This window comes from Alosa sapidissima, chromosome 23 (assembly GCF_018492685.1).
Source record: "Alosa sapidissima isolate fAloSap1 chromosome 23, fAloSap1.pri, whole genome shotgun sequence".
Lineage (NCBI taxonomy): Eukaryota > Metazoa > Chordata > Actinopteri > Clupeiformes > Clupeidae > Alosa > Alosa sapidissima.
Genome location: NC_055979.1, coordinates 2657459 through 2672253, shown reverse-complemented (window position 1 = coordinate 2672253; position 14795 = coordinate 2657459). Strand labels below are relative to the sequence as shown.

At 44.7% G+C, this 14795-nt stretch overlaps 1 protein-coding gene across 2 annotated transcripts in view; it reads right to left on the bottom strand.

Moving 5' to 3' along the window:
- LOC121698440 (protein diaphanous homolog 3-like) overlaps positions 1 to 14795 on the bottom strand; it is a 295588-nt gene that overhangs the window by 170254 nt on the left and 110539 nt on the right. For both annotated transcript variants that reach the window (XM_042080537.1, XM_042080536.1), the window contains exons 10-15: positions 14517 to 14635; positions 13691 to 13807; positions 8636 to 8754; positions 8111 to 8175; positions 6823 to 6927; positions 2475 to 2786 (exon numbers count right to left, since the gene is read on the bottom strand). In XM_042080537.1, coding sequence (XP_041936471.1) covers positions 2475 to 2786; positions 6823 to 6927; positions 8111 to 8175; positions 8636 to 8754; positions 13691 to 13807; positions 14517 to 14635 — 837 coding nt within the window. The remainder of the gene's footprint in view (positions 1 to 2474; positions 2787 to 6822; positions 6928 to 8110; positions 8176 to 8635; positions 8755 to 13690; positions 13808 to 14516; positions 14636 to 14795) is intronic.

Genomic DNA, 14795 nt, shown 5'->3' with positions numbered 1-14795 from the left:
CTTTAGATCAGGGGTGGGCAAACTTTTTGGCTCAAGGGCCACACTGGGTTTTGAAAATTGGCCGGCGGGCCGCACAACAACCCCCCCTCCTTCATGATTTCCTTGTAAAAGTTTCTTATAAGAAGAAGATCTCAATTATCAACAATGACAAGCCAGCTGGAACCTGCTGCTCTCTCTCCCTCTCGTGAGTGCAGACGCGTTCCCAATTAAATGGATCGCACGTTAGATCTGCTGCAAAGGAGACAACTAAGAGTTAACTTAGTTTAACATGATGTTATCTCTATTTAACATGATGTTTTGACATTGACATTGTAAACGTTCTCTAAGGAGAGTGAAAAGCAGTTTGCAGCAAAGCTAACCAACGTCGTCTCTATCGCAGGAAAAAAATAGCGAGCAGCCTGATAACCAAATGAAATGCTCAGCGGGCCGGATGAAAGTGCTTGGCGGGCCGGATCCGGCCCGCGGGCCGCAGTTTGCCCACCCCTGCTTTAGATGCTCTCGACTTCCCTCCTCACTCAGGTCTGACCACTATAAGAGCCACACACAAAGATGCACCACCACAACATACGCAGACATCGATTTTAATAACACAGCCTCAATTCAAACAGTGCAAAAATAAAACATAAATCACTTCATTATTATTTCCCAATAAACACTAGTGCAACTCTGAAAAAGGAAAGGTGGGGAGTGTGAAAGAAAGAGAGAGAGAGAGAGAGAGAGAGAGAGAGAGAGAGAGTGAGAGTGAGAGAGAGAATTATTTTAGGGTCCTTTTAGCATAAACTAATAAAATGAGACAGGACCCAAAGTGCACGCATTAAGAAAAGTCATTATGTGCTGGCCAACGCTTGCTCTCTCTCACTCACCCTCTTATACACAGAGAGCAGAAAAGAGGTATGAATGAGATGGGCCCATTAGAGTTTGTTAAAGAGGCTGGCAAATTGTTCTTGATACTCTGCATAACAAAAACAGGGCAGGTATCTGGCTGAAAGTCTTCTTAACCAAAAAAAAATATGTGTTTGTGTTTGTGTACGTGTGTGTGTGTGTGTAACTGATGATAATATGTTTGTGTGTATGAATCAAAGGTCCTGGTCTCATTTACAATAGGAGTCAGCCCTCTCTCCTCAAGCAGTGCATCAAACAGTCTGAATTATTTCAGAGTACGCCCCTCTACTTAGCAAAAGGTTGCTAATGCCTGTGGACACCCATTTCAGACACACAAGGTTAGTCAAGCAAGGCCAAGCTCCTATCAACCAAACAGAATTTAAATTCAGATGGAGAGATGGAGAGAGAGGGAGATATAGAGAGCGAGAGAGAGAGAGAGAGAGAGAGAGAGAGAGAGAGAGAGAAAGAGAGAGAGAGACATAAATGTTTCAAAGACCCAATAGGTAAACCTTGCAATACATCCTTCATGCTGATAACTTTTCCATTGATATAACAATAAGCAGTGGGCATTCTTCTTATGTTAAACCTCTGTTTAGATCCAAAACTCCTGTCCTTTAACACTTTGAAAATCCAAAGGTGACAGAAGTTGGCAGTGTACATACAGTACATTTGATTACCGCCTCTGGCCTCATCAGTGATGAGGAAAACAGCATATGTAGGCAAGGACATGCTGTGTGTTGATGATGTTCTAGGTATTGAGGGAGGTCATCATAAACTTTCAGGGCCTTACTAATGAGAGATAAAAGTTGTTTTGGGTCTGGATGCATAAATATTAAAAAGATAGACCCACTACATCTGCAAGGCACCGCGGGTGTGCGCATTACATCTGCATTATTGTGCACCAGCGACGCAGTAGTGCATCCCCACCAAGTCCTCTTAAAAAAAAAAATGATGGCCAACAGGTTTCCGGAGAGCCTGAGCATATGCTCGGCTTCTGCCCAACATCTGCATAGCATAGCTGCGTGGGGAGGGAGATAAAATATTAATAACGGGTCTGGACTAATACCACTCCAAAGGGGGACAAGCGCAAACAGCTGGATCCGGCGTGGCCGGGGCACGACGGACAGCGGAGCTCTGATCCTCTGCTGCAGTGGCGCCGTTTCAATGCCCGCTGGCGGGGGAACGACAGCCGCTGCAGCGCGGCGGCACTTCTGACATGCAACATCTGTGTGAGTGTGTGTGTGTGGATGCTGTGTCTTTTGTAACATGCAGATAAACTGGCAGGAAACAACACACTCGTGGTGGCTTGTCGTGGTTGTTTTGTTCACACTCGTCCACAGACACAAAAACACACACACAGACAGAAAGTTAGAAAACTCTTAAAACTCGAGCCTCTTTTGTGGTGTGATGCAGCATCCTGAAACGAAATAGTACAAACCAACCTATTTTATTGATCACAGAGCATCTAAATAAATAAATAAATACCTAAAGAAAGAAAAGTCTTTGAGAGTCTTTGGCAGTCCTCATATTCCTGCTGCTCTAGTTCACTCTCGGCCACAGTATACACCATTCCACGCTTCTCCCCAACTCACCTTTGACCAGTTGAGGCGCTTCATGGAGGTCTCAGGCTTGAACTCCTTCTTGGGCCGCAGGCCAAAAGGCAGCTGGTGGTGTGTGGGGGAGCCCAGGAGGCCGCCGGGCGGCGGAGGCGGGGGCACGCCGCACAGAGGGGGCATCATGGCGGGAGCAGGAATCCCGCCCGGCAGGGGCGGGGGTGGGGGAGGCGGTGGTGGAGCGCCTCCTCCAGGACCAGGTGGAAGGGGAGGAGGAGGAGGAGGTCCCGCTGGTGAGGTAGAGGAGGACGAAGAGTGCACTGTGGCTAAGGGGACAGCAACTGCTCCAAACTGCAGAGAGAGAAAAAAGGAGAATGAGAACAGTGAAACAGAGTGGTAGAAAGACAGGGAGAGGTGGATGGAGAGAGAGAGAGAGGGAGAGAAAGACAGAGAAACGCAGGAGGAGAGGTTATGAGGTCACTGTTAATATGGCAGTGGTCTTCTGGACTAGAATAACATGTGAGCGTAATGTAATCAGCCTCCTGTGTGAGCACGCTGGGGGTGTAAATGCAGCAGGTTAGGGTTGGGGAGGGGGGTTAATAAGCTATTGTAATGCATCAGAACAGGACAGCACTTCATCAATAATACATCACAGGCACATTATAATCACATTGCAACCCTAATCTGAAGGGATTATCAGAAACAACGCCTGTTCAACACACTTGCGCACATATACCTACACACTTACACACCTACAGCACTATGCATATATAATGGCAGATTTTATTCAAAAGCTAGAGACTTCTTTTATATTTGATCTGCAATGCAGCGTCTTAATAGTATGGCACATGCCGTCTTAACCAGGGAGCACATAAGTTGTCTGCAGTAGTCTGCTGGCATTACAATCACCAGGTCACATTCAAGGGCACACACACAGACACACACACAGGGTATGCCCTCAGCAGAAACATACTGAGAGAAAGGTGATCAGCGATGTTTGAGATGACTTTTTTTTTTCTTTTAATGGAAGGAAATGAAAATATGAGAAGGTGATGATCATATGTAAATCATATGGATAGAGAGAGAGAGAGAAATGCAAAAGAACATCAAAAAAGGGGGCATATGAGCAAAAGAGGGAGAGAGTGTGCGTCCAGCCCCAAAGGACATGGATCAGTTTGACTGCCCATGGTCCAAAGTGTCCCATTGCACGATCATTATTTACAGATTGATTACTGTATTGATGCAGGCTGCAGCTGGCCAAAAAGCCATTGATCAAACACACACTTCAGTTGATGTCCGATTTGTCATGTCAATCTAAAGAGTTGGGATTGAATGGAGGGAGTAAAACAAAGCAAAGAGCTGTTCAAAGAACCCTGACTAGCACTGGAGACGTGCGCGCGTGCGTGTGCGCGTGTGTGTGTGTGTGTGTACACTCAATCTAAAGAAAATGGAATGACGATGAACTGTACTGTAGGTTTTATTTCTGTCCCGATCCCAAGGCTGCCTTCCAAGGAAGGAAACTGTGACAGTGTGACAGTTACCAAGGGCAACGGGATGAGTCTACTGCTGCTTTGGTGAAGCTGGTTGTCTTACAGCTCGGGCCTTCAATGCCAAACATTCAAATATACATCTTAACTTTGACTGAGGGAAAGAAAAAGAAGAAAACCATGCATACATGCATGAATGTCTGAACGAACGTGTATGGATTTGTGTGTGTGTTTGCATTGCATTGCAGTGTTAGTTGATTGCATTGCTACCGTTGGAGAACCACAGGATAGTATCACTCAAGCTTTCCACTAGAAGTTAAGAGAGAGATGCGGTAAAGTGACATATACTGTAGGTAAAATATAGTCCAAAATATGCCCATGACCCCAGTGATCAAACACGAGTACGCTTCAACGTACGCCTCATAGATATAGAGAAAACTAACGCTGTAACCAGGGCAACAAAGTGTCACAAAATTGTGTGGTGCACGGTAAATGGTTTATTGATCTGGAGAACAGTTTTGGATTAAAAAAGATGGGGGGTGTGGAGGGGAGAAAGGTCAACTAGTGGCACAGAGTCACCATCTCCTCCTCTAGAGAGAGAGAAAGGGAGAGAGAAAGATGGAGGGGCTGAGGAGAGGAAAAGAGCAGGGAAGGAAAGAAAAAGGGTCAGATAATAGAAAAGGTAGAAATAATGAAAGAGGAGTACCAATGTGAAAAAGGAGCCCTCTCCTTTCCCCCTACCGACTCACCTACAATACACTTTTGAAAAACTGCCTTGTGCAACACACAGACAGGGCAAGCACACACACATGCACTCGCCTTTTACTTGTTTGTTTGAAGGGGGTCATTGTATTGCTGTGTGTTGTTTATGTTTTGTGTGCGTCTTGTTATAATATTGGAGATTTTAACTGTGGGGATATTGGTCCAGACCATCAACCCTCTAAAATGGTTCAGGCCAACACCTCATTGGGTAATTGGTGAGCATATTTAAGGCTGGCCCATTGCAAAAGGAGAGTCTTGAGTCTGGAGAGTGCCAACTTGCTGTGAGGGTGAGTACGGAGTATTGTTTACATTGAGACTTTCACTGTTACATTGGAAACATGTTGGTTGATTTTGTTTTTGTTTGCTATTTGTCGGAGCACTCCTTTTTCCCCGCTCTGTAAATAAATCCGCACTCCACCAAAATCCATGTTTGCTTGATGTGTCCTTCACCCCATCATCACTTCACCTAGCCGCTCATCCTGTGTGGGTATAGACCGCAAGGGCCGTATTTTTCACAACCAAGGACACAGAAAAATTTTGAGAAAAGAATAAAGGAAAGACAAAGGGAGAGGGAAGAGTGACATAAAAAAAACAGTGGTGGTGGTGCGTGTTGGGGGTGGGGGGTCGGTCTTGATGGCAGCATGCCACTGTCTGTCTCTAGTGTGAACTCCTTACTGAAAAACTGACAGCTTATTAAAGAAGCACACAAAGGGGCAACCGAACGTATCCAACAATACATAAATCCACACAGAAGAGCCTGGCCACAGCAACCCAACTAAGCACACAGACCTTTCATCCCTCCTCTCACTCTTGCACTATCTCTTCTGCCACAAGTGTTCTCCCCGACCCCTGACATTGCATCGCATGAGCTACTGTTTGCTCCGGCCACTGCCACGGACCACAGGCAAGGAGTTCTCATTAAAAATATCTAAATAAAAGCGGCACAGAGAAAGTAAGTGTGCAAATATTGGCTTTAAAAAGTGGGTGATGGGGTGTGAGGCTGCAGTGTCAGGCTGTGAGGCCCCCCACCCACCTCACTCCATTCCAATCGCCAGCCCACCCCAACCCTACCCCCAGTGGGGCTGGTGACCTGAAGAAGCACCCTGTTTAATTCAGGAGGGGTAATCCCAGCTTCGCCGCAGCTCAAGGACCCACTCCCACTGTGTTTACTCGCGCAAATTGAAAAATTATCAGCGGAAAAGTTATCAGCTAGGGCAGAGAGAGAGAGAGAAAGAGACAGAGAGACAGAGAGAGAGAGAAAGAGAGAAAGGGAGAGAGGAAAAAGAGCAGGAGTAAGGGGGGAGAGAGGAGAGATGAAAAATGAAAAAAAAAAAAAAAACAGAAAAGGAAAGAACACTAAACGGAGAGAGAGAGAGAGAGAGAGAGAGAGAGAGAGAGAGAGAGAGAGAGAGAGAGAGAGAGAGAGAGAGAGAGAGAGAGAGAGAGAGAGTGCAGACATAGCTGAATAAATTGCTTTAAAAAACAATTTCCTTTGTGGGCCAGAGATGAGAGAGCGGAGCGGGAGGCAAAAGGGCTGCCTGTGTGTATCTGCTCCCTGGCTAATTACAGTCAAGGTTGTAAAACACTTCATGCATTTAAAAGACATAACTTGCCATGTTCACAGTAATCCCCTCCACAATGAAGAATGACCTGCTTAGCCCTACAGGTAATTCAGATACATGCTATTTCCGGGTGAAAATGCATCCTTTTCCTTTAAAGCACAAACACGCAGAGTTTGCATACTACTGCTGGTATACTCTATGAAAAGTCATGCAAACAGTCCTTGACAAGTGCAAAAAGGGCACAGCATGAAGAAAGGATGAATAGCCGACTTGGGAACAGGTGTTGGAAACACGAACAGTTTTGAGGGAGAGTGGATAGGAGGATGTCTGGGTGGATAGGGGGGTGAGTCTGCATGCGAGTGTGCATCTGTGGTTGGGAGCAGTGGATTGAGGGGTCAGATACTTGTGTACTTACTGTAGGTACGGGGCAGGGTAGAATGACTTCATTAATCAACTGTATTTCAGTAGATTTAGATAGCGATATCATAATGATAATCTTCATGTGATAATGTAAATAAAAAAAGAAAAGTTCACCAATGCATCCTGTGAGTGTGTGTGTGTGTGTAGGTGTTTTACCTGAGACCTGTAGGCTTGAACTTCTGCTTCCAGCTCTGTGATCCTCTCATCTCTCTTCAGAAGCTGAGCTTCTGCTTCCTGGCGTCCAATGAATTCCTCATCAAACTGCAGCAACACAAACACATACAAATAACAACAGCAAACATTTAGGATGTGTATACGTAAATATGGCAACAGATGAGAAGTAATGCGTCATGCTGTTTATTTGTCCTCTTCTGTACGGCCAAACAACTGCCTGACTTCACACAGTGTAGAAGCAAGAGATAAATTTGGCCTTTTAAAATCACTCTGCACACCTGTCTGAACGGACACAGCTCTTTATGTGTGTGTGTGTGTGTGTGTGTGTGTGTGTGTGTGTGTGTGCATGTACATGTTTATAGGACTTTTTTTTTTATTTACTGGCTCAGTGATAGGAGACCAGTGCTACCTCATTGATGAACTGATTCAACTGGCAGGTGGTCTGCAAATATATTGATGCTGCATCTCATGTCCTTTTAATAGATCGAAAGAGTGTAAGAGCAAGAGAATGAGAGCAAGAGAGAAAGAGCAAGGGGAAAGAGAGGAGAGTCAAGAAGTTAAGGTACTGTAAGGGTACTTTGTTCAAGTGAATTAAAATAAACTGTCAAACACTTCTCACAGAGCTGTCTGTGTGTGCCTGTTTGTGTGTGTGCCTGGGTTTTGTGTACAATTATGCTTTAAAAGTCTGCTCCCTGTCAGTATTCAGTAACACACTAGCTTTGTTCCGGTCCTATTCTTCAGACAGAGACATGCATGTGTGTGAAAACAAAGACTACATGTAATTTCCTGTACTTTCTGAGTTTGAAAAAAACAAAATGACTAACTTTAAGCTTCTGGTGTGTGTGTGTGTGTGTGTGTGTGTGTGTGTGTGTGTGTGTGTGTGTGTGTGTGTGTGTGTGTGTGTGTGTGTGTGTGTGTGTGTGTGTGTGTATGTATATGTGTGTGCTTGTGTATCTTTGTGTGTATGTGTTCAAAGGCCTGTGGTTTGCAGTGTCAGATAAATCAAGGATTCTTAGTCGCCTTTATTTTCTGGTCTGCAATTACCAAAAATCAATGCGGCTCTCTTTTTAATCTCAGAAATTTTGTTAATTAGCAATGACTGTTTTAACGATTTCTAGTAATCCGGATTTAATTAAGGAGGGCTAAATGGCACATTCTTGAGCAGTCTTCAAAGGGACGGCCTCTTCATTAGGACGAAGGCCTGTACACAGAGGACACACAAACAAAAGGAGTGGAGGCGAGAGGAGAGGAGAAAAAGAGCAGCACTTGCCTTCTGTGCCAACTCGGACGCCCTCTGCTCATACTCATCAGCCCGAGCTTTATCCACACATATATCTGAGAGGGAGGGAGAGGGGTGTGGAGATGAGGGAGAGGGGTGTGGAGATGAGGGAGAGGGGTGTGGAGATGAGGGAGAGGGGGAAAGAAGAAGGACAGGAAGGGCAGTTAAGTGCCATATATTTGACACCCATACATTCACAGTATCAACATACATGATCTCATAATATAAGTAAGTAAGTATAAGTATACTCTTTTGAGTCACACAGTGAACACACAGTGAGGTGAAGCACACACTAATCCCAACGCAGTGAGCGGGGTTAGGTGCCTTGCTCAAGGGCACTTCAGCCGTGGATGTGAGCATAGGAGAGCAGTGCTCAACCACTTCCCCCGCCGACATTTTTCCTACTGGTCGGGGATCGAACCTGCAACCCCTCGTTTACAAGCCCGAAGCCTTAACCAGTAGACCACCGCTGCCCAGTAGGAGAGCTCTCTCCCTCCCTCATCCACAAACACTAACCTATCAGATGGCCGAAGTCCACATCCAGACGTTTGCGGTAGGCGAAGTCAGGATCGGTGCCACTGCGATGTAGAACAATCTGTGACACGCACTCATCTATGACCTTAAAATACTGAGGCCTGAGAAAGACAAAGACACACACACACACACACACACACACACACACACACACACACACACGGTAAAGACAATCATCACTGAAATGGTAATTAGTGCTTTAGACTTCAATAGATCCAATCAGAATCCCAAAAATCATCATGTAATAATAAAAAAAATAAATAAAGAAAAAGAAAACATCAAAACACTGATTTGCACGTGATAATCATGATACATGAATAGTGGGGGGCTCACTGAGAAGCATCTTTGAGATTAATCAAAGACCAAAAATGCTCAAAAGGCTCAAGTATGGCCCCCAATTCTCTTGAGATGGCGAGGGGGAGAAAGGGAATAGGAGGGCATCTGTATTCCTGGATGCATTATGAGGAGAGGGATAGCTGGGTCCATCCACCTGTTTGAGGTGCCCTTGATCATGCCTGTGCAAGCTTTCATCTACCAACCATGGCTTTGTCAGGCTGATCACATCCTGTGCCACCACCATTGTGGACAGAAAGACGCGGGTTGCCAAATGGCTTATATTAAAACCAAAGAATACAGCCTGGTCCAGATAAAATAAAAGCCAAGTTTAAATATCCAGGTAGAAAATATGATTGTATTGATGTAAAAAATATAGTACTCACTTTGTGATCATTTTATGATTTACTTTCTGATGGTGGAAGACAAGGGTGACATATCATACACACAAAAAACTCAGCTTGTGACTCAGCTGTATACCCAATACCTAGCCTTAAACTAGATGCATGACCATGCATGGAAGAATAAACTGACCCCACTACTGGTTGGTTGTGTCCCAATGGTAATGCAATCACAGATCACATACACAAAGTAGGTTTAGTATGGCTGTTTGTAGGCTGTCCCTACCATGTGCACTCTAAGGTGTATGCAGACATACATTGGCACCACCGCTTTAGGGATGCATGTTGTGCAGTCAGTGGACTGGATAATGAACCTGCTTGACTCTCTCAGGCAGTTTGCCCCCATGTCTCTCTTCAGTCAGTTGCTCTGTTTATGGTAAGCGTGTGCATGTGTGTGACTATGTACTACCACTTTTGCTCAATGCCGGCTTTCCCAATAGGCTCCGTGGATTTTATCTTAACACTGTAAGACACACACATCCACACACAGCGCACAGCCGCACACAGAACCTGACCGCTAGCAGTCAGGTCAGAAATGCATGAGGCACAGTCACTGGACTGGATAATGAACCTGTTCAGCCCAGCTCTCTGCCTTATTTGCCTCCATGCCTCTCTTCCTCTTGCCCTCCTTTCTTCTTCTCTCTCTTTCTCTCTCTCTCCCCTCATCTCATATCGCTCACAGCTAAATCCCACCTTCCCCTTCATCTACATCTCGTTTGTCCCACCTTCTTCTTTCACCCCCCCCCTGCCTTTCAGTTCTTTATTTGTCTCCGTCTTCTCTCTTCTCCCCCCCCCTTTTCCCTGGCCAACTGGATCGGTCGGACAGGAGCAGAGTGGCTCGATGTCCCCGTGTCTGAGATTAAGTGGGCCGCGGCTCTTTATTGATTTTGGGCTGAGCGGCGTGGAGTGTGCGCTGGTGCCGCGAGCAATGGCAGCCCTTGTTAAAATCTTATCTAAAATCAAGGTCTCTTCAACCTTTCCACCGCCACCTGCCTCCCCGTAATTGGACACATTAAAGCGTCCGAGAGGCGGAGTTGTGTGAGAAGGTGTGTGCGTGTGTGTGTATGGTGTGTATGCATGGCGGGCATGTGCAGGTGTGCATTTGCGTGTGAGGAGTGATTTTGGAATAAAAGACCACAAACCGACACTGGAGGTTCAGAGCCTTTGAATGGAAGTGTGTGTGTGTGTGTGTGTGTGTGTGTGTGTGTGTGTGTGTGTGTGTGTGTGTGTGTGTGTGTGTGTGTGTGTGTGTGTGTGTGTGTGTGTGTGTTGTGTGCGCGTGTGTGTGTTTGGAATAAAAGTGATTACAAACACTGAGACTTCAAATGGAGGTAGAAATCATGTGAAGTAGTGTCATGATACCAAAATTATTGTTCCGATGCTGATAACAAGTCAAGAATTTTGATACTTCTTCAATACTTTTTAAAAAATGTATTTGATTTGGGGACCCCCACCACCTTGACGTCATCAGTAATATTGAATATAGTGTGATCATTCACACCAGTGGTCATCCTACAATCTGCTTGACTCTCCACACACACACACACACACAGAAAATGATGGCTTATGTCATATGTTTCTATTTCATATATTTTGGAATTCATATGAAGTGTATACATTTTGTTAAGTACTATTTTATAATCTGCATAATTAGTTACTAGTAGCTAAAAATATTTAGTAATATACTTTATATTGATTTTCTATTACACTTAGGCATATCTTTAATGTGATGTGTAGGGCTAATTGAGTGCACATTTGATGGTGTGTTGGTGTAATTGAGTGCCTGTCACTTTAAGAAATACATGAGAGTAATTAGCCTTCAGTTTCGCAGTTTTAGGCTAGTGAAAAATAGTTGTGCATAGTTCATAAGGATATGTGGATGCAATTCATTATGTTTTCTGTCATTAGATAAAATAAATGTTCAGAACAAAATCTTTCTGGGATCATAGAAGAGAAAAGTGTCAATGTTCATTAATGATTTTAGTGAGCATTAAACGAATGACAGACATGACTTGAGCTAGCTGGATAGTTAGCAAGAAGCTCTCTCCAGATGTAAACGTTTTCCAAGGTTACATAGCTTATTTCTAAATGACATTAAACTCAATAGTAGGCCTAAATGACCTAAATCCCATAGACTGGGGTTGGTTAGCAACACAAACTTCAGAGATGCAAGAGGGTAAATGAACTTGATATTAGCCTATTATTACTGTATGTGTTACCATAGCATCACTTAAACTAGCAGCCATGCCTCGCTGTTTATAGCAAGACAGCTGTGCATATGTGTGTGTGTGTAAGGAGAAAAAACGCACAGGCTAGGGGAGGAGGCACTAGAGGCATGCCTTGTGCACACGCATGTTATTTCAAAAGAACATGGTCAATCTTAAAAGTATCGATACTAATAAAATTAGGTATTGTGACATTTTTAATTTCAGGGTATTGCGAAACGTTTCTAGCATCGGTGCACCGTGAAAGACTAATTTGAAGTCAGAGCTTTTAAATGTAAGGAAAGTGTGTGTGTGTGTGTGTGTGTGTGTGTGGCAGCTGAACTGTTTGCATAGGTCAACAGTTTTCTGGGGGAGTGGGACCTGCTGTCAATCTGTTAGTGGCTAAAAATTACACTATTGAATCCCTTAGTGTGCACCAACCCACCTGTCCCACTCATACTCATTCTCTAACTACTAATCCATCCGTCACTTGCTCTCTCTCTCTCTCTCTCTCTCGCTGCATTAGAGGGCAGATTGCTCAACAGCTTGTTTCTCTGCATGGGTTTAGGGTTAACATAAACACACTCCACATAACCATCGAAAAGCTGTAATGTCATATGCAGTAAAAGAGCTATGGCTCTCATTCTCCCTCTGTCGCTTTTTCGTTCTCCTCCCTCACACTGACTGCCTCTATAGGGATTCGCTGTCTCTCACTCGCCCTTTCTGTCTGTTGCCCCTTCTCCTCCCATCATTACATTATGTTTATGTGGCAACTCCACTCACCGAGAGTCTCTGGCACAGTCATAAACACCAACCCGTAATCTTTCAATCCCTCTGGCTCTATCTCTCGTGGCGCTGGAGGACGACCTTTCCTTGCAGTTTTACAGTGACGGACAGATGTCTGGAGGCATGTCGGCATAGTGATGGCCATAGTGATGTCTTTTTGATGTGCACATAGGGACAAGAAGAGAGCTGTTGTGGGTTGGTGTGTGTATGTGTGTGTGAGTGTGTGTGTGTATAAAACGGAAAAACAGAGGGGGATGTTTGATGTCGTTTAGGGCAGTTTTCGTCTCGCACACCTGAGCAGAGAGAACCATAAAGCAGGCTCTGACTGGCAGAGATGAGGAGCGGTGCATCTCCCGGAAATCAGAATATCCTTTTTTGAATATCAAAACTGAAAAAAAAGATGATGCAGTGGGATAAGAACTAAAAATGTTTTGTTTTTTTGCGACCAACATTACAGCTAGCATTAATTTTCAACTTATTTCTGGAGCAAAGCAAGGTGTAAACAGCGCGTTTTGGAGGTGTCACTGGACCCAGAGCAGCAAAGGAGCGGGCCAGAAGGTAGAGCCACTCAACAGATGGCATCTATGTTTAGCCCGCGAGAGAGAGGCGCCCATTCTGCGTCACCTCCTCACTCACACATGCGGCAAAGGGAGGCAGCGAGGGGTGTGTGTGGGGGGGTATTGTCTGCCCAGGCCACAGAGCCAAGTACAAACAAATGTGTCACTGTAGTAACCTTCTTCATCGGAATTGTCCACACACGGGATAATTAGAGGGAGATGAAGGCAAGGAGAGGAGAAGCATATGGTTTGCCCGGGCTAAAAAATATGCCAATCAGGATAAAAGAGTCAGCGAGGGAGTCGCAGCGTGATAGCTGGATAGTTCCGCCTACACCAGCAGAATAGTATACGTATTACTATATATACTCCCCCAATTATTTATCTTCACCAAATGTATTGCCTGAGAAATTAACTTATGACATTGCTCTCACAAAAAAAAGCATTTTTATGTCTAAGAGTATGATTCCTGAGTTTCAGGACTGAAGAGTAGTCGTGATTATCCATGCAACACTTGTGATTCTACACCACACTAGAAAAGACATCAGTTTTTCCCTGTGAGAGTTGATGACAAGAGTGAAATATGGGATAGTAGGATTTTTTTAAAGCTGGTGTCACATCTGGTAATGATTTTGTCTTGTGTTGCATTGGCATGTATAGTTTGCAAGAACATGTAAATTGCAGGTGTGTGGGATAGTGATGCCGCTTTGTGCTCTGTGTGTTGATGCGTTTGTGTGTGTGTGTGTGGTCAGCAGTTACCTGACAAAGTAGTCATTCCTGATGAGCATGAGGTGCTGCAGGATGGAGAGGAAATGGCTCTCGGCCGGCGTCTCCCGCACCACACTCAGTACAACATTATACACGTCCCCCACATCAGTGAGCAGGGTTAAGGAGCACCACGGAAACATTACCGGCTATGTTAGTAACTAGGCAAAAGTAATTGCTGAAGGAATGGAGGTAAGTGAATAAACAGTAGCAAGGATAGCAAAGGGAAGAGGACATTGCATCAGAACAGCCTATTTATACACGGAAACAAATTCTCTGAAATTTTAACACTTCAAGAAACCAGAACAAACTCTGGTAGGGAAGTCACCACCACTGAACCGTAATTCAATTAACAAGCAATCCACATGATTATAAATAAATAAATCCATACATGCATACATGAACGCACACCCACACATACCAACCTGACTGCTCATGCCACAGTGGGGGTCTTTAAAGCACTGCCTTTAAGAGAGCGCCCATGCATCAGAATAAATTATAGCAGAAATTAAACGGGATACAATGAAATACATCAAACACTTGCGGGCACTGGCAAAGCATTAACAGTGTAATATTCGTTTTGAATGAGTGACACTTCATTGCTTGAGATTAAAAAGCTTGGGGTAGAAGCCTGTCAGAGAAAGTGTGTGAATATTAGAGAAAGTGTGTGTGTGTGTGTGTGTGTGTGTGTGTGAATACTGAGTGTGCTAGGACATTTGGGGCTGGGGGGGTGCTATGCATGTATGAACATGTGCATGTGTGTGTGCCTATGAGTGAGTGTGAGCACGTAAGCCCCCATGGGGAGCAGTTAAAAGGATATTCCAGTTCACTTTTGATGTCCTCGAGGCGGTGCGAGAACTCAATCATGTCCTCCTCTTTGTGCTCCTCAAAGACCTTCAGCTGGATGTCCAGAGCCTCATTCCTCACAGCACCCAGATGCTGCAGAGGACAACGAAGGAAGGGCAAGAGACAAAGAGGGAAAATAAGTGACAAAACATTGGCACAGAACGACAGGGTCAGCTGCACGTGTCTGGCATCAGACCTTCTCTCTCTTGCTGCCCAGCAGAGAGAAGTAGCCAAAAGAACCTGGAGGGGCTTG